The following is a 23,680-nucleotide window of genomic DNA, read 5'->3' on the forward strand; positions in this document are numbered from 1 at the left end:
TGGTCTTACACAAAGCTAGAATGACTATGTATGTGGATTACTCAACACTCTACATGTCAGCACCCAAACCCAGTGAGCTCATTGAAATTGTAAATAAGGAGTTACATTCAGTATCAGAATGGTTGATTAATTATGAACTGGCCTTAAATACATAAAGCATTGTATTTGGTTCAAAACATTCTCTAAGACCTAAACCTCAACTGGAGTTGTACATAAAGGTGTGACCATTGAGCAAGATGAGGAAGCTAAACTCCTAGGTATAACATTGGATGGTTAATTATTATGGGCAAGTCATATAGACAGCGTCGTTGTGAAGATGTAGAGTGGTATTGGGGCTGTGCTTTGGCAAAGTGGGTGGGGTTATATCCTTCCTGTTTGGCCCTGTCCGGGGGTGTCCTCGGATGGGGCCACAGTGTCTCCTGACCCCTCCTGTCTCAGCCTCCAGTATTTATGCTGCAGTAGTTTATGTGTCGCGGGGCTAGGGTCAGTTTGTTATATCTGGAGTACTTATCCTGTCCTATTCGGTGTCCTGTGTGAATTTAAGTGTGCTTTCTCTAATTCTCTCTTTCTCTCTTTCTTTCTCTCTCTCTCGGAGGACCTGAGCCCTAGGACCATGCCCCAGGACTACCTGACATGATGACTCCTTGCTGTCCCCAGTCCACCTGGCCGTGCTGCTGCTCCAGTTTCAACTGTTCTGCCTTATTATTATTCGACCATGCTGGTCATTTATGAACATTTGAACATCTTGGCCATGTTCTGTTATAATCTCCACCCGGCACAGCCAGAAGAGGACTGGCCACCCCACATAGCCTGGTTCCTCTCTAGGTTTCTTCCTAGGTTTCGGCCTTTCTAGGGAGTTTTTCCTAGCCACCGTTCTTCTACACCTGCATTGCTTGCTGTTTGGGGTTTTAGGCTGGGTTTCTGTACAGCACTTTGAGATATCAGCTGATGTACGAAGGGCTATATAAATAAATTTGATTTGATTTGAGGTTTGTTTGTTAGAAAAATATGTTTTTGACACAAAAATCAATTGTACTAGTTGTTCAGGCTCTGGTCTTGTACCACCTTGATTACTATCCATTCATGCTCAAGTGCAGTAAATAAAAACCTAGCAAAGCTGCAGCTGGCTCAAAACAGAGCATTGTCTGCATAATCAAATAACATTGAACTCAGATACCCATACATACCCCACAAGACATGCCCACAAGACATGCCCACAAGACATGCCCACAAGACTCTTCACAGTCCTCAAGTCCTAAAAGAATTCACAGCAATGCGCAGTTTATCGAGAGCCGAGGAACTCCCTTCCATCTCCAATTGCTCGGACAAACAACATTACCTTTAACAAATGGATTAAAAAAACAACTCACGTGAGGGACACACACAGACACACTAACACACACAATGATTTTGTTTTATTGTTTGTGTTATGTTTTAGTTGCATCGTTTGTATATCATTGTATATTACATTTGTGTGACTTTTGGCACATGCACATACCGATGGGACACATTGGGAGATAATAGCTCAGTTTTCTACCGTCAAGACCATGATAATATGTAGAAGCTGGACAACATAGTTTAAATTAAAATCAATAGATCAATATATCCTCAAGTAACCGGGAGAGAGTGAGCGGTCAGTTATACACAACAGCGAACCAATCTGTGAGTAAAGCAACGCTGAGACTAACCCAACAAGCCGTGGCTTCCCTTAGAGGAAAAGACAAAGAACAACTTGGAGATGTAAATGAGAGCAATGAACAGCTGAATGATATCCAGGGAAAAAAATGCTTTCAATGCTCACCAAAACAAACAAACTGCTACAATATGTTGTTGAAAAAGTACATTGGCTCGAAAGGAAAGGAGAGTCTCTTGTCAGACATGCATACATGGAGGTCGCATGGATGAACAAGACAACAAAATTGGCCTTCTGGAAACAAAGGTGCAAACTTTAGAAGATGAACTGGATCAGCTAGAAACAGATCGTGACAAAATCATATTATCCTTATCGGAGGACGAGAAAAAAAGGGACCTTTCCAGCTATGTGATCAAGCTAATATCGGAGGTGCTTGGCGTGGATGGATCACCGCAGGATCTTCAGCGATGCCATCAGATCAGCACGAAGCAGAAGAACGCTAAACACCCTCGCATGGTCATCTTTAATCAAAGTCAACATTCTGAGGGCACAGGGGGAAAGGAGATTAAGGTCCAGGGCCTGTCCATTCAATTCGCCCGGAACCTGTCTACTAGGCTGAGGGAAAACCGCCAGCAATCAGACAGTCACTGGAGTAAAAAGGAATTAACTCTCAACTAAACTCCCAGCAGTACTGCAGGTATGGAAGGGCCAAGTGCTGATGAAGCCCTGAACATTATAGGAAACATTTCCAGTTGAAAGAGAGCTCAGTGCACTGAGGAGAGGCAGAAGCACACTAGGCTACATACAGCGATGCCCAAGACTAACTTATCGTAAATTGAGACAATATTCCTTCTCCCTCCCATCAATACAATCTAGACTCTATTGTCCCTAAGTAACTGTTCTTCTATAGGAAGTAATGCTAAAATTAGCCGATGCCAATGACATACATGGACACTGAAAATACCATTTAAAAGAGGAAATATAGCATGTAAGTCAATAATTGTTATATGGATGTGTGTGTGTGTGTGTGTGTGTGTGTGTGTGTGTGTGTGTGTGTGTGTGTGTGTGTGTGTGTGTGTGTGTGTGTGTGTGTGTGTGTGTGTGTGTGTGTGTGTGTGTGCAAGAGGGCAAGAGGGTGTGAGTGGGTGTATGTGTCTGTGCACATGAATGGGAGTGTGAGGGATGGTGAATATGAATGGTTGTAGGAGGGCACGAGAGAATGGGTGTGCAGAGGCATAGGGTATATGTTGTGTGTGAATGAAGGAGAATTGATGAGTATATAGATGTATAGAGGGTTGTACATGTGTTTGGAAGAAGGGAGGGGGGAAAGACAGAGGTTTGGATAAACTAGACCTTGGTGGGTAAGGTAGGGCAAGTAGGGGAGGTGGTGATACGCTTGGCTTGGGGGGGGGGGGCAACGGTGGGTGTGGATGGGATGGTGGGACAAGCTTGGCTTGGGGGGGTAAGGGGGAGTAAAGATGGGAGGTGGGGATAATCTTGGCTTGGGTTGAGTAAAGAGGGGAGAACAAGAAGGAGGTGGTGGAGAGGGGTGGATTTGGTTTGGGAGAGAGAGAGAGAGAGAGAGAGAGAGAGAGAGAGAGAGAGAGAGAGAGAGAGGGGGGGAGAGAGAGAGAGAGAGAGAGAGAGAGAGAGAGAGAGAGAGAGAAGGAGGACTTAATTATACTCTAATGTAATTGTATTTATTTTTTTACAATAAACCCGTTGTAAAATGAATAAGAGTGCTGGACAGATTAGGAAAGGATGTCAACTCATTATTATTCCTTGTTTGTCATTACAACTAAGATTTAATGGTGGTTATTGGTGAGAATGGAGAGGGGCTTTATCTGGGAGGGCATCAGACACTTGAGGTGTGCGTGGGGCCTCCACTCATCCCATTTTAAGAAGACCCACTCACCCTCAATAGACCCCCACCAGCCACTATACTTTATTTCTAAGGTAATACAACCAACCACAGTACTTAAGTGGCAGTCTTTCTTTAAAAGTATGTACAATGTACATATCCACATTCTTTTTTCTTAGTACATTAGGAGAGGAGACAGCGCTATAAAGCCCTAAAAAGGCACAGTGCCTCAACTACAAAGATGCACTTTGCTTGATGTTACTTTTTTATATTTTTTTGTCTACTCAGCCCAGATGCTCTATATACTCTATGTAATGTATACAATAACTATGTATTTATACTATGATCCTCCTATTCATGGAATGCCCATCGCCCTATGTCATGTCTGCTAAAAGGTGTTACATGGATCTTTAGTGAGGCGGAACAGATAAGGTTAACTTTGATTCTATACACGTTAAGACCAACAAAATACAACTTATCACATGACAGGCGCCATGATGGGGGAAAAAAGCATATGGTTCTCAAACACCTAAAATATAAGGGCACAAGGCGAGACCCAGAGGCAGATGGTTGAGAACAAGAACAAGTTCTCATTTACAACTGCAACCTGGCCAAGATAAAGCAACGCAGTGCGACAAAAGCAACAACACAGAGTTACACATGGGATAAACAAACGTACAGTCAATAACACAATAGAAAAATCTGTATACAGTGTGTGCAAATGAAGTAAGGAGGTAAGGCAATAAATTGGCCAATAGTGACAATGTAATTACAATTTAGCAATTTACACTGGAGTGATATATGTGCAGATGAGAATGTGCAAGTAGAAATACTGGTGTGCAAAAGAGCAGAAAAACTAAAACAAATATGGGGATGAGGTAGGTAGTTGGTTGGATGGGCTATTTACAGATGGGCTGTGTACAGCTGCAGCAATCGGTAAGCTGTTCTGACAGCTGACACTTGAAGTTAGTGAGGGAGATTTAGTCTCCAACTTCAGTGATTTTTGCAATTCGTTCCAGTCATTGGCAGAAGAGAACTGGAAGGAAAGGTGGCCAAATGAGGTGTTAGCTTTGGGGAATCTGTCCTTTGGTCTGATGAGTTCAAATGTGAGATTTTTGGTTCCAACCGCCGTGTCTTTGTGAGACACAGAGTAGGTGAACGGATGATCTCTGAATGTGTGGTTCCCACGGTGAAGCATGTGTGATGGTGTGGGGGTGCATTGCTGGTGACACTGTCTGTGAGTTATTTAGAATTCAAGGCACACTTAACCAGCATGGCTACCACATCATTCTGCAGTGATACGCCATCCCATCTGGTTTGCGCTTAGTGGGACTGCAGGCTGTGTAAGAGTTATTTGACTAAGAAGGAGAGTGATGGAGTGCTGCATTAGATGACCTGGCCTCCACAATCACCCGACTGTTAAGAGAATTATGTTCTCAATGTTCATAAACTGAACTTCAATTGAACTCCTCGGTCTGCTACCAAGAATTTGTAAGATTCTTGTTGAAATGAAACAGACAGAGGCCAGTCTACGATAGTCAGCAACGTTTATTTACGAGAGCTCTTCCAATCATGTCATGTACATTGGTTTATATACTGTACCTGTCATTTCATCATAAATGTCCCTCCTCCTCTCAGACAATGACAATATAGTTTACAAGTCTTCTCTTATGCATACATACATTGCTTATCACATCCTGCAACATGTTACACAATCTACTTTAAGCCCAAGAGTTTCTCCCCTCTGGGTGGGGAGACCTACTTCCCTTTATCAGTTTCACAGTGGTCACAAGTTGTCTGCCACAGTTCCTTGTCTGCTAACAGTTCCCTCTTTTCTTATGGACAAACATTCTTCCTCATTATACAGAGACAGAGTAGAATTATGTTAGATTACTATAAATGTATACATAATTTAGTCATTATACATAAAATTCATTATGCCGACCTCACCCAATTGAGATGGTTTGGGATGAGTTTGACCACAGGGTGAAGGAAAAGCAGCCAACAAGTGCTCAGCATATGTGGGAACTCCTTCAAGACTGTTGGAAAAGCATTCCAGGTGAAGCTGGATGAGAGAATGCCAAGAGTGTGCAAAGCTGTCAAAAGGCAAAGGGTGGCTACTTTGAAGAATCTAAAATCTAAAATCTATTTTATTTTCTGCGCTGTGCAGATTGAAAGAGGACAGCGAGGGCCGTGACCCGGTCCGTTTCTTCACTCAATGGATCCCGGAGGTCCTAGGCATAATCAACTTCACCAAGCCGCTGGAAATTGAACGCGCCCACAGAACATCAGTGCCGAAACCCCGGCCAGATGAGCCCCCACGGGCCGCCCTGATCAGGTTCTGTCACGCCTTGGTCTTAGTATTTTGTGTTTTCTTTCTTTATTTGGTCAGGCCAGGGTGTGACATGGGTTATTGTGGTGTGTTTTTGTCTTAGGGGTTTTGTGGGGTGTCTACGTAGTCTATGGCTGCCTGAGGCGGTTCTCAATCAGAGTCAGATGATTATCGTTGTCTCTGATTGGGAACCATATTTAGGCAGCCATATTCTGTGAGTGTTTTCGTGGGTGATTGTTCCTGTCTTTGTGTTTGCACCAGATAGGGCTGTTTCGGTTTTTCATTATTTCATTTCGTTAGTTTTGTAGTTTCTGTATGTATAGGTTTTCCTTCATTAAAATATATCATGAATCATCATCACGCTGCATTTTGGTCCGATCCTTGTTCTACCTCTTCGTCAGAGGAGGAGATAGAAGAGAGCCGTTACAGAATCACCCACCACACCCGGACCAAGTGGCGTGGTAACAGGCAACAGCGGCAGCAGGAGCAGCGCAACAAGAATTTCTGGACTTGGGAGGAAATCCTCGACGGGAGAGGACCCTGGGCTAAACCAGGGGAGTGTAGCTGCACCAAGGTGCAGCGAGAGAGGGACTGGACATGGGAGGACGAACTGGACGGTGAAGGACCTTGGGCTCAGCCTGGAGAATATCGCCGCCCCAAGGAAGAACTGGAGGCGGTAAAGCGGAGAGGCGCTGGTGTGAGGAGGCAGCACGGCGACGCAGATGGAAGCCTGAGAGTCAGCCCCAAAAACTTATTGGGGGGAGGCTCATAGGGAGTATGGCTAAGCCAGGTAGGAGACCTGCGCAAACTCCCTGTGCTTACCGGGGGGCTAGAGAGACCGGGCAGGCACCGTGTTATGCTATGGAGCGCATGGTGTTTCCAGTGCGGGTGCATAGCCCGGTGCGGTTCATACCAGCTCTTCGTATTGGCCGGGCTAGAGTGGGCATCGAGCCAGGTAAGGTTGGGCAGGCTTGGTGCTCAAGAGCTCCAGTGCGCCTGCACGCTCCGGTCTTTCCAGAGCCACCTCTACACACCAGTCCTCCGGTGGCAGCTCCCCGCACCAGGCTTCCTGTGCGTGTTCTCTATCCAGTTCCACCAGAGCCAGCACCATGCATCAGGCCTACAGTGCGCCTCGCCTCTCCAGCGCTGCCGGAGTCTCCCGCCTGTTCAGGGCTGTCGGAGGAGCCTTTCTCCTCTCCTGCGCTGCCGGAGTCTTCCGCCTGTTTAGCGCAGCCAGAGCCTTCCTTCTCTCCAGCGCTGTCGGAGTCTCCTGCCTGTTCAGCGCAGCCTGAGCTACCAGTCTGCATGGAGCAGCCTGAGCTGTCAGTCTGCATGGAGCAGCCAGAGCTGCTAGTCTGCATGGAGCAGCCAGAGATGTCAGTCTGCATGGAGCAGCCAGAGCTGCCAGGTTGCATGGAGCAGCCAGAGCTGCCAGTCTGCATAGAGCTGTCAGTCTGCATAGAGCAGCCAGAGATGCCAGTCTGCATGGATCTGTCAGTCTGCATAGAGCAGCCAGAGATGCCAGTCTGCATGGAGCAGCCAGAGCTGCCAGTCTGCATGGAGCAGCCAGAGCAGCTAGATCCGCCAGTCAGCCAGACTCTTCCAGATCTGCTAGTCAGCCAGACTCTTCCAGATCTGCCAGTCAGCCAGACTCTTCCAGATCTGCCAGTCAACCAGACTCTTCCAGATCTGCCAGTTAACCAGACTCTTCCAGATCTGCCAGTCAACCAGACTCTTCCAGATCTGCCAGTCAACCAGACTCTTCCAGATCTGCCAGTCAACCAGACTCTTCCAGATCTGCCAGTCAACCAGACTCTTCCAGATCCGCCAGTCAACCAGACTCTTCCAGATCCGCCAGCCAGCCAAGATCTGCCAGAGCCAACTACCTGCCTGAGCTTCCTCTCAGTGCTGAGCTTCCTCTCAGTGCTGAGCTTCCTCTCAGTGCTGAGCTTCCTCTCAGTGCTGAGCTTCCTCTCAGTGCTGGGCTTTCCCTCAGTGCTGGGCTTTCCCTCAGTGCTGGGCTTCCCCTCAGTGCTGGGCTTCCCCTCAGTGCTGAGCTGCCCCTCAGTCCCGAGCTGCCTCAGTCCCGACATGCCCCTCAGTCCCGAGCTGCCCCTCAGTCCCGAGCTGCCCCTCAGTCCAGTGGGGTTCTGGGTGAGGACTATTAGGCCATGGTCGGCGGCGAGGGTGGATTATCCCAGGACGCGAGGGGGAGGAACTATGACATTTATGGAGTGGGGTCCACGTCCCGAGCCGGAGCCGCCACCATGGACAGACGCCCACCCGGACCCTCCCTATGGTTTTGAGGTGCGTCCGGGAGTCCGCACCTTAGGGGGGGGGGGTTCTGTCACGCCTTGGTCTTAGTATTTTGTGTTTTCTTTCTTTATTTGGTCACGCCAGGGTGTGACATGGGTTATTGTGGTGTGTTTTTGTCTTAGGGGTTTTGTGGGGTGTCTACGTAGTCTATGGCTGCCTGAGGCGGTTCTCAATCAGAGTCAGGTGATTATCGTTGTCTCTGATTGGGAACCATATTTAGGCAGCCATATTCTGTGAGTGTTTTCGTGGGTGATTGTTCCTGTCTTTGTGTTTGCACCAGATAGGGCTGTTTCGGTTTTTCATTATTTCATTTCGTTAGTTTTGTAGTTTCTGTATGTATAGGTTTTCCTTCATTAAAATATATCATGAATCATCATCACGCTGCATTTTGGTCCGATCCTTGTTCTACCTCTTCGTCAGAGGAGGAGATAGAAGAGAGCCGTTACAGGTTCCTCCGTTTCCAAGACAGAGAGAAGATACTGCAACTCGCAAGAGCCAAAGGGGACATCACCATCGATGGAAAGAGGGTCAGCCTTTTCCCGGATATGAGCGCGGATCTCGCCAGACGTTGCAAGCAGTTCAGACCTGCCGCCAAAGCACTGAAGGAGATAAACATCACCGGCTACCTCATCCACCCTGCGCAGATGAAAGTTCAGTACAAAGGCCAAAGCCATCTCTTCAACACACCGGGAGAAGTGCACACTTTTCTCAAAGAACTGAACAACGTCTGAGCCAGGACGGTCTCTCTGGGGGATAAAATGCATCTTTGTTTGTTTTCTCTTATCCGGACTGAACTGCTGATATCTTCCGGTCACTATAATTGATTTGTACATTTTCAACTAACCGTATCTTTCCGGGGTGAGTTCTATTACATTTACAGGAGAGTATATTTTGGTTTAGTCCATATCCACTGGGCGATGCAAATAAGTGGGCTTAGGCCCACTGCTTTCGCCCTCATTTATGTTAATCTTTCGAAAAGAGACTCAAAGCAGCCCTTACCTTGGGCAGTAAATACTCAGCCATAAATATCTATTCACAACGTTTCTTTTCAACTTAGAGAGCTCGAAGGTTTTAGTTTACGCCAAGGTTTAGCTAGTAAGAGCAAGATGGAAAGCGAGCAGCAACGTATCTCTACAAGTGTATTCATGTTTGATTGTTGGGATTGTTTTAGTCTGACAATCGGGGTGGTGGGATTTTTATTTATTTTTTCTTCCTTTTTTCTATGTTTATTGTTTCCTTCCTAAAGAGACACACAGGTCACTTCTGTGTTCAAACCAAAGTTGAAACATTTTCGAATTATCTGCATATGATAGATTTCCATTCAGTTACATATTTGAAACCCAACCTATGCTTAATCCACTAAAATATGTCACATTCAACGTAAAAGGTCTTAACAGCCCGATTAAAAGGAAAGGAGTCAATACATACCTTAAGAAATTAAAGGCTGACATTGTGTTTTTACAAGAAACACATCTTACAGCCAGTGAACACAAGAATTTGAAGAGGGAATGGGTAGGTCAGGTTTTTGCGTCCTCTTTTAACTCCAAAGCAAGAGGAACTGCAATTTTGATAAGTAGACACATCCCCTTCTGCGTCAACAACACCATCTCTGATCCCTCTGGCAGGTTTGTTTTGGTGCAGGGGCATATGTTTTCAGAGTATTGGACCCTATTGAATATTTATGCTCCTAACTTCGATGACCATATGTTTATTCAGAATGTCTTCCTTCAGGTCGCTCAAGCACCACCAGGATGGCTAGTGGTTGGAGGAGATTTAAATGTTTGCTTAGATACAGTTCTTGATAGGTCCTCTGATAAACCCTCACTTCTTACCAAAGCCAGCAAGCTCACCATGTCATTAATGAAAGATCTCAATTTACTAGACATCTGGAGACAGCTGCACCCACAGGATAGGGACTACTCTTTTTATTCACACCCACACAAGACACACACGCATAGATAACTTTTTACTTTCGACACAACTGTTTCATAGAGTGTTAGATGTCGAGTATCTCCCCAGATTGCTTAGTGACCATTCTCCTCTGGTATTATCAATCTCCATTCCTACCAAGGTAAATGGAGCATATAGATGGAGACTAAATTCTACACTCCTAAAGCAACCTGAATTTTGTGCATTCATCAAAGAGCAGATCAATATTTTTACTTTGACAAACAAACCTTCTGCTCCTGACAGTTTCATTCTTTGGGACACATTGAAGGCCTATCTGAGGGGACAGATCATTTCCCATACTAAAGGGCTGAAGAGAAAACACGGTGCGGAACTGAGTGCCCTTGAATCTGAAATCTCAGAGCTAGAGAAAACCTACCAAAGAGGCCGGACTAAAGATCTATACAGGCTTTTGGTAATTAAAAAACTTAAATATAATATTCTGAACACATATCATGCTGAGAGGGCCATCACTAAATCAAAACAGCGTTATTACGAGCTTGGAGAGAAAGCTCACAAAGTATTGGCATGGCAACTGAAAGCAGAGGAAAGTAAGAGAACAATTAATGCCATAGAAACTCTTACTAATGAGATATCTTTCGACCCTACTGAAATTAATAATACTTTTAAGAAATACTATGAAGACCTCTACACTTCCCAATCAAGCCATGATCTATCAGAGATCGACTCCTTTCTCTCCTCTCTCAAGACAGCGAGCGCCTGAGTGCACACTTCTCAGATCCTGAATTGTTGGAGGCCATTAAATCCTTACCTTCTAATAAATCTCCTGGGGAGGATGGCTCCCCTCCAGAGTTCTATAAAGAATTTAGGGAGCTGTTGGTCCCCTACCTTATGGAGGTACTTAAAAAAGCCAGGGAAGACAACTGCTTTCCAGAGTCCTTCTCTCAAGCAGTGATTACTGTAATCCACAAGAAAGGGAAAAACCCGCTAAAGTGCGCCTCCTATAGACCAATCTCTCTCCTTAACACAGATTGTAAACTGGTCACCAAGATGCTATCTAAGAGACTGGAGTCATGTCTTCCCCTGTTGGTCAACCCAGATCAGACTGGCTTCATAATTAATAGACTGTCCTCCAATAATCTCAGAAGGTTCTTTGATATAATTCACCTTGCTAACAAAAACAAAATACCTAGTGTCGCAGTCTCCCTCGATGCTGAAAAGGCCTTTGATAGGGTTGAATGGCCATACCTCTTTCGCGTCTTAGAAAAGTTTGGTTTAGGTACAAATCTCCTAAAGCTAGGATTGCTACCAATGGGATTACTTCCTCCTCTTTCCCTCTTTATAGGGGGAACAGACACGGTTGCCCAATTAGCCCCCACCTCCTTGCCCTCACCATCGAACCGTTGGCTGAGGCTATTAGAACATACCCTGACATTTATTTTATTTTTTTATTTTTTATTTCACCTTTATTTAACCAGGTAGGCTAGTTGAGAACAAGTTCTCATTTGCAACTGCGACCTGGCCAAGATAAAGCATAGCAGTGTGAGCAGACAACAAAGAGTTACACATGGAGTAAACAATTAACAAGTCAATAACACAGTAGAAACCAAAGGGGGAGTCTATATACAATGTGTGCAAAAGGCATGAGGAGGTAGGCAAATAATTACAATTTTGCAGATTAACATTGGAGTGATGAATGATCAGATGGTCATGTACAGGTAGAGATATTGGTGTGCAAAAGAGCAGAAAAGTAAATAAATAAAAACAGTATGGGGATGAGGTAGGTGAAAAAGGGTGGGCTATTTACCAATAGACTATGTACAGCTGCAGCGATCGGTTAGCTGCTCAGATAGCTGATGTTTGAAGTTGGTGAGGGAGATAAAAGTCTCCAACTTCAGCGATTTTTGCAATTCGTTCCAGTCACAGGCAGCAGAGTACTGGAACGAAGGCGGCCAAATGAGGTGTTGGCTTTAGGGATGATCAGTGAGATACACCTGCTGGAGCGCGTGCTACGGATGGGTGTTGCCATCGTGACCAGTGAGCTGAGATAAGGCGGAGCTTTACCTAGCATGGACTTGTAGATGACCTGGAGCCAGTGGGTCTGGCGACGAATATGTAGCGAGGGCCAGCCGACTAGAGCATACAAGTCGCAGTGGTGGGTGGTATAAGGTGCTTTAGTGACAAAACGGATGGCACTGTGATAGACTGCATCCAGTTTGCTGAGTAGAGTGTTGGAAGCCATTTTGTAGATGACATCGCCGAAGTCGAGGATCGGTAGGATAGTCAGTTTTACTAGGGTAAGCTTGGCGGCGTGAGTGAAGGAGGCTTTGTTGCGGAATAGAAAGCCGACTCTTGATTTGATTTTCGATTGGAGATGTTTGATATGAGTCTGGAAGGAGAGTTTGCAGTCTAGCCAGACACCTAGGTACTTATAGACGTCCACATATTCTAGGTCGGAACCATCCAGGGTGGTGATGCTAGTCGGGCATGCGGGTGCAGGCAGCGACCGGTTGAAAAGCATGCATTTGGTTTTACTAGCGTTTAAGAGCAGTTGGAGGCCACGGAAGGAGTGTTGTATGGCATTGAAGCTTGTTTGGAGGTTAGATAGCACAGTGTCCAAAGACGGGCCGAAAGTATATAGAATGGTGTCGTCTGCGTAGAGGTGGATCAGGGAATCGCCCGCAGCAAGAGCAACATCATTGATATACACAGAGAAAAGAGTCGGCCCGAGAATTGAACCCTGTGGCACCCCCATAGAGACTGCCAGAGGACCAGACAGCATGCCCTCCGATTTGACGCACTGAACTCTGTCTGCAAAGTAATTGGTGAACCAGGCAAGGCAGTCATCCGAAAAACCGAGGCTCCTGAGTCTGCCGATAAGAATATGGTGATTGACAGAGTCGAAAGCCTTGGCAAGGTCGATGAAGACGGCTGCACAGTACTGTCTTTTATCGATGGCGGTTATGATATCGTTGAGTACCTTGAGTGTGGCTGAGGTGCACCCATGACCGGCTCGGAAACCAGATTGCACAGCGGAGAAGGTGCGGTGGGATTCGAGATGGTCAGTGACCTGTTTGTTGACTTGGCTTTCGAAGACCTTAGATAGGCAGGGCAGGATGGATATAGGTCTGTAACAGTTTGGGTCCAGGGTGTCTCCCCCTTTGAAGAGGGGGATGACTGCGGCAGCTTTCCAATCCTTGGGGATCTCAGACGATATGAAAGAGAGGTTGAACAGGCTGGTAATAGGGGTTGCGACAATGGTGGCAGATAGTTTCAGAAATAGAGGGTCCAGATTGTCAAGCCCAGCTGATTTGTACGGGTCCAGGTTTTGCAGCTCTTTCAGAACATCTGCTATTTGGATTTGGTTAAAGGAGAACCTGGAGAGGCGTGGGCGAGGAGCTGCGGGGGGGGGGGCGGAGCTGTTGGCCGAGATTGAAGTAGCCAGGCGGAAGGCATGGCCAGCCGTTGAGAAATGCTTATTGAAGTTTTCGATAATCATGGATTTATCAGTGGTGACCGTGTTACCTAGCCTCAGTGCAGTGGGCAGCTGGGAGGAGGTGCTCTTGTTCTCCATGGACTTCACGGTGTCCCAGAACTTTTTGGAGTTGGAGCTACAGGATGCAAACTTCTGCCTGAAGAAGCTGGCCTTAGCTTGACAACAAGGTTGATGAAATCCGAGCAAGGGTAGCATTCCAGAGGGACATCAGAGACTGTAACGTTCTTTGCTTCACGGAAACATGGCTCACTGGAGAGACGCTATCGGAGACGGTGCAGCCAGCTGGTTTCTCCACGCATCGCGCCGACAGAAACAAAAATCTTTCTGGTAAGAAGAGGGGTGGGGGCGTATGCTTTATGGTTAACGTGACGTGGTGTGGCCACAACAACATACAGGAACTCAAGTCCTTCTGTTCACCTGATTTAGAATTCCTCACAATCAAATGTCGACCACATTATCTACCAAGGGAATTCTCTTCGATTATAATCACAGCCGTATATATTCCCCCCCAAGCAGACACATCGATGGCTCTGAACAAACTTTATTTGACTCTTTGCAAACTGGAATCCATATATCCGGAGGCTGCATTCATTGTAGCTGGGGATTTTAACAAGGCTAATCTGAAAACAAGACTCCCTAAATTTGATCAGCATATCGATTTACGCAACCAGGGCTGGAAAAACCTTGGATCATTGCTATTCCAACTTCCGCGACGCATATAAGGCCCTGCCCCGCTCTCTTTTCGGAAAAGCTGACCACGACTCCATTTTGTTGATCCCTGCCTACAGACAGAAACTAAAACAAGAAGCTCCCGCGCTGAGGTCTGTTCAACGCTGGTCCGACCAATCTGATTCCACACTCCAAGACTGCTTCCATCACGTGGACTGGGATATGTTCCGTATTGCGTCAGACAACAACATTGACGAATACGCTGATTCGGTGAGCGAGTTCATTAGAACGTGCGTTGAAGATGTCGTTCCCATAGCAACTGTAAGGCTCTCCAGAATGTAGTGAGGTCTGCACAACGCATCACCGGGGGCAAACTACCTGCCCTCCAGGACACCTACACCACCCAATGTCACAGGAAGGCCATAAAGATCATCAAGGACAACAACCAACCGAGCCACTGCCTGTTCACCCCGCTATCATCCAGAAGGCGAGGTCAGTACAGGTGCATCAAAGCTGGGACCGAGAGACTGAAAAACAGCTTCTATCTCAAGGCCATCAGACTGTTAAACAGCCACCACTAACATTGAGTGGCTGCTGCCAACACACTGACTCAACTCCAGCCACTTTAATAATGGGAATTGATGGGAAATTATGTCAAATATATCACTAGCCACTTTAAACAATGCTACCTAATATAATGTTTACATACTCTACATTATTCATCTCATATGTATACGTATATACTGTACTCTATATCATCTACTGCATCCTTATGTAATACATGTATCACTAGCCACTTTAACTATGCCTCTTTGTTTACATTCTCATCTCATATGTATATACTGCACCATCTACTGTATCTTGCCTATGCCGCTCTGTACCATCACTCATTCATATATCTTTATGTACATATTCGTTATCCCCTTACACTTGTGTCTATAAGGTAGTAGTTTTGGAATTGTTAGCTAGATTACTTGTTGGTTATTACTGCATTGTCGGAACTAGAAGCACAAGCATTTCGCTACACTCGCATTAACATCTGCTAACCATGTGTATGTGACAAATAACATTTGATTTGATTTGAACAGCATTCTAACATAGGTATTTGTCTTGTCCAGATGGGTTAGGGCAGTGTGCAGTGTGATTGCGATTGCGTCGTCTGTGGACCTATTGGGGTGGTAAGCAAATTGGAGTGGGTCTAGGGTGTCAGGTAGGATGGAATAAATGGAAAGGAGTTTCCATATGATGTGTTTGATACTATTCCTTTTATTCTATTCCAGGTATTACAATGAGCCCGTCCTCCTATAGCTCCCCCACCAGCCTTCACTGGTAGAGATAGAGAACAGAGGAAAGACAACCTGCTTTTAAAGATGTACGTTAGGGGAATGATAATCTCATACTCAGCAAAAATGTAATCTGAATTAGAAATTAAAATGAAAGAAAAATACATCACTATCTTAGAAAATGCCCATAAAAATCTATACAGGGTAAAGAAGAAAATACAATTTCTGAACATAAGGAATATGAACTTTTACAAAGAGCCAACGACTACAGGTTAAGCTCAAACAAAACATACTAATTCATGTCAAATAAACCTTGGTAAATATCTTGCAGTTCTCACAAAACGATTACATGCTCAACCATGTTCAATCCCAGGACGACTCCAGGATGCTGGCCTTCTAGGCACAGTTGCAAAGAAAAAGGCATATCTCAGACTGGCCAATAAAAAGAAAAGATTAAGATGGACAAAAGAACACAGACACTGGACAGAGGAACTCTGCCTAGAAGGCCAGCATCCCGGAGTCGCCTCTTCACTGTTGACGTTGAGACTGGTGATTTGCGGGTACTATTTAATGATGCTGCCAGTTGAGAACATGTGAGGCATCTGTATCTCAAACTAGACATAATCCCACTCCTCTTTCTATTCTGGTTGGAGACAGTTTGCGCTGTTCTGTGAAGGGAGTAGTACACAACGTTGCATGAGATCTTCAGTTTCTTGGCAATTTCTCTCATGGAATAGCCTTCCTTTCTCAGAACAAGAATAGACTGACAAAAAATAGAAGAAAGTTCTTTGTTTCTGGCCATTTTGAGTTTATAATCGAACCCACAAATGCTGATGCTCCAGATACTCAACTGGTCTAAAGAAGGCGCATTTTATTGCTTCTTTAAATAGAACAACAGTTTTCAGCTGTGCTAACAAAATTACAAGAGGGTTTTCTAATAAGCAATTAGCCTTTTTAAATGATAAGCTTGGATTAGCTAACACAACACGCCATTGGATCACAGGAGTGATGGTTGCTGATAATGGGCCTCTGTATGCCTATGTAGATTTTCTATTAAAAATCTGCCGTTTCCAGCTACCAAAGTCATTTACAACATTAACAATGTCTACACTGTATTTCTGATCAATTCAATGTTATTTTAAATGGACAAAAAAAATTGCTTTTCTTTCATAAACAAGGAAATTTCTAATTTACAAGATTCAACAACTGAGACATAAACTGAACAAGTTCCACAGACATGTGATGAACAGAAATGAACAAAGAGGGGGTCAAAATCAAAAGTAACAGTCAGTATCTGGTGTGGCCAACAGCTGCATTAAGTACTGCAGTGCATCTCCTCCTCATGGACTCCACCAGATTTGTCAAATCTTGTTGAGAGATGTTACCCCACTCTTCCACCAAGGCACCTGCAAGTTCCCGGACATTTCTGGGGAAATGGCCCTAGCCCTCACCCTCCGATCCAAAAGGTCCCAGACGTGCTCAATGGGATTGAGATCCGGCTCTTCGCTGGCCATGGCAGAACACTGACATTCCTGTATTGCAGGAAATCACACACAGAACGAGCAGTATGGCTGGTGGCATTGTCATGCTGGAGGGTCATGTCAGGATGAGCCTGCAGGAAGGGTACCACATGAGGGAGGAGGATGTCTTCCCTGTAACGCACAGCATTCAGATTGTCAACAATGACAACAAGCTCAGTCCGATGATGCTGTGACACACCGTCCCAGACCATGACGGACCCTCCACCTCCAAATCGATCCCGCTACAGAGTACAGGCCTCGGTGTAACGCTCATTTTTCGATGATAAATGCGAATCCGACCATCACACCTGATGAGACAAAACCGCAACTCGTCAGTGAAGAGCACTTTTTGCCTGTCTGGTCCAGCGAAAGTGGGTTTGTGCCCATAGGCAACATTGTTGCCGGTGATGTCTGGTGAGGACCTGCCTTACAACAGGCCAACAAGCCCTCAGTCCAGCCTCTATCAGCCTATTGCGGACAGTCTGAGAACTGATGGAGGGATTGTGCGTTCCTGGTGTAACTCGGGCAATTGTTGTTGCCATGCTGTACCTGTCCTGCAGGTGTGATGTTTGGATGTACCGATCCTGTGCAGGTGTTGTTACATGTGGTCTGCCACTGAGAGGACGATCAGCTGTCCGTCCTGTCTCCCTGTAGCGCTGTCTTAGGCGTCTCAATTTGCCCTGGCCACATCTGCAGTCCTCATGCTTCCTTGCAGCATGCCTAAGGCATGTTCACGCAGATGAGCAGGGACTCTGGGCATCTTTCTTTTGGTGTTTTTCAGAGTTAGTAGAAAGGACTCTTTTGTGTCCTAAGTTTTCATAACATTTTTTTTTTTATGTCAGTCATGATCAGCAAATATACAACAAGATACAGCTATAAAGATTTCCATTGTTGTTACCATCCAGAGCGTCTTGCTGTAATTGACTGACACAAGGTTCAGAATTGCCATGATTCACTTATAAAACACCAGCTCAGTATGCCCTCTAGTGGGGAAGCCAGTGTGTGCGTTTGAGTGTGTGTGTGTAAACATTGAAAACAGGATTCGGTCTCCCTACTGAGATAAAATCTCTGAAGAACACCTGAGCTTGCTGAGATGCCTCAGTCGCTGTGGTTGCATGCAAAGCAGCTGCTACTTTCACTCTAAGAACAGCTCTGTTGATTTCACATCTGATAAGGCAGAAGGGAAGAACATTCGCCACACCTCGGTTAAATACAAACACAGGAACTGTCCCTAAACAACCCTCAAATGTAGAACTTAAAAAACATCCACACTTGATACATTGCTACAATAATATTGAGTTCAACATGATTAACTGAACAAAACATAGAATTCAAGATCAATTCATAATTTGAGCAATCAATAAGGTTAAGCAGATGATTTTGGACATTAATAGTTCATTGACATTTGCTGAGTTTTTTTAAGTTAATAAAAAAATGACTTGAATTTAACCGCCAAATCCAAGGATGGGGTTAACATCTATGATCTCTTCCGGTATCAAGCATCGTAGTTAAGTCCGTGTGCTCTGAAAGGGAAAGGTACATCACACCTACATGAATTGGTAATCATTCTAAAAAATCATGAATGACCTTGGTTTGAAGTGCCTGTTGAAATAGATGTGGGGGGGGAAGAACAGTTCAGTAGTTTTCAAACACATTTCCAATGAATAATCTTTGGTGCAAATTGACTGCACAACGCCTGCACCTTGGAGATAAGATCACAGACGCTCACTCTGGTTTCTCACATCTTGTTTATCATCGACAGAGATCTGATTCTGATGAGAAACATCTAGTTATTGTGGACACCATTCACACCTCCTATTCCGTTTCTTTCAACAACTGTCAACAACAACATTATCAACCATGTTGATCTCAGATATAAATGTTTATAAGGTTATAATTAGGTAAGTCTACACCACTTGCAGTGCCTTCACACCACTTTGCTTTTTCAGCCTGAATTTAATATAGATTCAATTGAGATGTGTCACTGGCCTACACACACAATACCCCATAATGTCAAAGTGGAATTCTGTTTTAGAAATGAAAAGCTGAAATGTCTTGAGTCATAAAGCTTTCAACCCTTTTGTTATGGCGAGCCTAAATGTGTTCAGGAGTAAAAATGTCACATAAGTTGCATGGACTCATTCTATGTGCAATGATAGTGTTTAACATGATTTTGAATGACTACCTCATCTCTGTACCCCACACACACAATTACTATATCTGTAAGGTCCCTCAGTTGAGCAGTGAATTTTAAATACAGATTCAACCACAAAGACCAGAGGTTTAACAATGCCTCGCAAAGAAGGGCACCTATTGGTAGATGGGTAAATATTTTCAAAGGCAGACATTGAATATCCCTTTGAACATGAAGTTATTAATGACACTTTGGATGGTGTATCAATACACCCAGTCACTACAAAGATACAGGGGTCCTTCCTAACTCAATTGCCAGAGAGAAAGGAAACCCCTCAGGGATTTCACCATGAGGCCAATGGTGACTTTAAAACAGTTAGAGTTTAATGGCTGTGATAAGGAAAAACTGAGGATGGTTACTTCACTAAATTGACCTAAATGAAAAGATGGAAGCCTGTATAGAATAAAAATGATTCCAAAACATGCATTCTGTTTGCAATAAGGCACTTAATTAAAACTGCAAAGAATGTGGCAAAGACATTAGCTTAGTGTCCTGAAGCGTTATGTTAGGGGCAAATCCAACACAACACATCACTACCAGTCTTCATATTTTCAAGCATGGTGGTGGCTGCATCACGTTATGGGTATTCTGGTCATAGGACAATATTGTACAATCCAGGTGTTCAAAGCTCTTAGAGACGTACCCAGAAACAGTCACAGCTGTAATCGCTGCCAAATGTGATTCTAACACGTATAGACTCAGGGGTGTGAATACTTATGTAAATGTGATTCTAACACGTATAGACTCAGGGGTGTGAATACTTATGTACATGTGATTCTAACACGTATAGACTCAGGGGTGTGAATACTTATGTAAATGTGATTCTAACACGTATAGACTCAGGGGTGTGAATACTTATGTAAATGTGATTCTAACACGTATAGACTCAGGGGTGTGAATACTTATGTAAATGTGATTCTAACACGTATAGACTCAGGGGTGTGAATACTTATGTAAATGTGATTCTAACACGTATAGACTCAGGGGTGTGAATACTTATGTAAATGTGATATTTCTGCATTTCATTTTTCAATACATTTGAAAACATTTCTAAAAACATGTTTTAACTTTCTAATTACGGGGCATTGTGTGGAGATGAGTGAGAGAAAAAAACATTTAATCCATTTTCAATTCTGGCTGTAACAACATGTAGAATAAGTCACGGGCTATGAATACTTTAAGGCACTGTACATACATAAATATTTAAAAAACTTCCAAGGGTATGTTCCATACGTTTAATGGCAAAATAACTGAGGACTAAATAAACTATTTATAGCAAGTAATGTGTAAACAATTTCTGTACAAAGAAATATACATGCAAAAGTAAAAAATAAGTCATTTAACATTCAAAATGACGTAGTATGTATCAAATATGATGAGGTTACATCCAGGTTCCCATGTTTGTCCTCCATGTCTGTACAGCTTTACACATGAATAAATAAGAGGACACAAAATGGGACTGTACAGGTTAACAAACACATGCATTGTATCACTGTGACTACTGCCTTGACATAGACATGAAACTCTGATAAGAAATACAGCTACTTCGTCCGCCTCTCCAGATCAATTGACCGGCACTTTAAAATCAGTTTGAACTCATACAATGATTAATTTACTGAAAGCAGCTAGGTCATGGTCACCCTCAGATAAAGGTTAGGGTAATAGCGCCGCAACGCCCATGCACAATTATTGTAACGTTGGTACAATGTTGTGGGCAGTTTTTTTTCTTCTTCAAACCAAAGGCTCGGCAAAGAATGCTACCCTAAGTTTATCTTCAGTTAAACCAAGATGTTGATCATTGCAACACAATGTCTAGCAAAATACATAACTTAAAAAGTCAAACAAACGTACACAGCAATCACCACTTTGTGCACAGCTTGAGAAGAGAAGTGTTTGAAATGTTAATTAGGTAAGCAGTAACAACCAACCACTAAACAACGTTCTTACAACGCTAATAAATAAAGCCACTGTGAACCAATGTAAACATCTATCTCTAGGTTCAGCATGGTTTTCATAACTTAACATGGTACATTATAACACATTTAAAGAGAGTAAAGTACACTAAACTTTGGTATAGTTACAGAAAATAAAACTAAAACAATGACAAACTGAAAGCATAAGTGCCAATGTAGATACAAATCTTTTTTCTTATTTTACATTATTTGCGAAACCTGCATTTTAGGTTTCCAAGATATTAATACTGAACTTAATACGGAAAAGAGTAACACAATACATACATCTACTGCAGTACCAGGTACGTACATGCCTTTTTAGATTACGGGTACAACACATGTCTTCATAAATAGTTACATACATGATAAAGCTGCAACATTGCACATGAGAAGTTAACGCAAAATATGAGTGCATTTCTAGAAGTATTTCTGGTAGTGAGGGTTTAAGTAATTTGACTGGCATGAGGAGGAGCTAGTCTCCCTCACACCTCTCTTCCATTGGCAGGACTTACTACTCAGCTAATGAAACAGCGTTTGAGACAAATTCTTCAAAATGAGAATGAAGGCAGGAACACATTATTTACAAAGTAAGGCGGATGTATCAGAAATCTAAAGAGCTTTTCCAATAGTGTTATAGCTTTTTGTTGTTTGTTTGCTTGTTTATTTCTCTGCTGAGGTCTGACTAAAATAGCATAATTGTACTAAATGTTACGGGTCCATACAATAGCAAGGCCAGAACAAAGCATTTGCCGATTTATTGTAAGTTAATCAACTACAACTACACTGAGTTTGGTCTCCAACTGGTTCTAGAAGTAGTGTTCTGAAGCAACGACCCTATGAGGGTCGGTGGTGCTTTGTTCATATGTCGCATTCATTTTTGTTTTCATGCTTTTTATTAATAACCTTTGTTTTTGAAAAGGTATATGAATAAAGACATTTGTTTCTTCACTATACATTTTCTTTACAAAAAGTAATCTCTCATTACAAAAACTATTCTTATAATTCAACCAAAAGTAACCCGATATTACAGTAATACTATCCAAACACAAGGCTTACTCTCACTGGCTCTCGAGAAAGCTTTGTTCTCCCTGTTAGTGAAGTTTTAAATACTTTCAAATAGTTCATACTTTTGTGCAGGCATATAGCCATCATCCATACAAAGGTGGGGATGGAAGGGAAGTATCTAAATCTCTTGGGGGAAAAAATCTCAGTCAAAAATATTCAAAGCAGTCAGCAGTCAGCAGCAGCAGCATGCTGGGTAAAATAGTTCTAATGAAGTGGCGTAGTCGGCTGAGAGAGGATGAGATCATCATTGTGACTCGGTGGTTTCTGGGTACTGTAGTCCTCTAACCTGCTTATATCTGGTTGAGGAGTCTGCTGTGAAGGAAGGTCTTGATGCTGCCCACGGGCCTAACGTCGTTCTGGTGTTTCCGCCGCTCTATGAAGGAGATGAGTCTGGAGGTGTCGATGCACCCTGGGTGCTGGTTTTGTTGCTGGTGGGAGTCCCACGGCTGCAGCCAGGACTCCTGAAGGCAAGCGGCGGCAGAAGGTCTCCGGTCCGGCTCGCCCTGTAGGAGGAGACCCACAAAGTCCCTGGCCGACTGGCTCACACCCTGGAAGTAGTCATGGGGGAAGCTAAAGTCCAGACGACAGATGTTCAGGCATGTCTCCTCAGCGCTCTCGTCCAGGAAGGGAGATGCCCCGCTCAGTACCACGTATGTCACAACCCCCAGGCTCCAGAGGTCAGAGGTCAGGGAGACGGGCTGGCCCAGCACCAGCTCCGGGGCTGAGAACTCTGGGCTGCCCAGTAGGGGGTGGATGTAGTGGCCACTGTTCAGCTGGACGGCGTCTCCGAAGTCTGTCAGCTTGACCACGGGCTGGGCAGAGTTCTGCTCCACTAACACGTTCTCAGGCTAAAGGGATACACACCGATACCCACGCACATACACGCAAAGAAAGATATGATTAAGAATTTACCCATGATGGGAGTACTATCTTTGCTTAAGAACAATCAGTTAGACATCATACTGTTTCATACAGTACAAAATCACATTTAACTCCTACTCTACATGTCACAGCCTTTGTGACTCACCTTCAAGTCCAAGTGAGCTATCCTCCAGCTATGCAGGTAGTGTAAAGCTTCTAGAATGTCCCTAAGGTACAAGGCCACCTTCTCTTCAGTGAGGTTACCCCAGCTGACTATGTAGTCCAGGAGACGGCCTTGATCAGCCCTGCAGACACAAAGCACCAGAGCGAGACATTAGCCCCCTGATATGGTAGATGTACAAGAGGGCTGCTTGAACATGATTCAAAAGCACAGTGAATAAATATATATAGTAATATATTGTTCAAAAGGGTAATCAATACTATTTCAATTCAGGAATTGTATTTTCCTCAATAATCATAATAAATACAGTGTGTGCGTCCCAAATGCTATCTATCCCTCTGTAGGGTACTACTTTTGATCAGTTATAGGGAATAAGGTCCCATTTGGGGCTCATCCACAGTTTTTCTAA

General features: G+C 44.1%; 1 protein-coding gene across 2 annotated transcripts in view; it reads right to left on the reverse strand.

Annotated features, from left to right (window-relative positions):
- Nucleotides 1–20,424: 20,424 nt before the first annotated feature.
- Nucleotides 20,425–23,680, reverse strand: part of LOC109901700 (triple functional domain protein) — a 148,306-nt gene continuing 145,050 nt past the window's right edge. For both annotated transcript variants that reach the window (XM_031786915.1, XM_031786916.1), the window contains 2 exons: nucleotides 23,257–23,395; nucleotides 20,425–23,077 (listed from right to left, as the gene is read on the reverse strand). In XM_031786915.1, coding sequence (XP_031642775.1) covers nucleotides 22,520–23,077; nucleotides 23,257–23,395 — 697 coding nt within the window. In that variant the 3' untranslated portion in view covers nucleotides 20,425–22,519. The remainder of the gene's footprint in view (nucleotides 23,078–23,256; nucleotides 23,396–23,680) is intronic.

Source organism: Oncorhynchus kisutch, linkage group LG13, assembly GCF_002021735.2.
Source record: "Oncorhynchus kisutch isolate 150728-3 linkage group LG13, Okis_V2, whole genome shotgun sequence".
Lineage (NCBI taxonomy): Eukaryota > Metazoa > Chordata > Actinopteri > Salmoniformes > Salmonidae > Oncorhynchus > Oncorhynchus kisutch.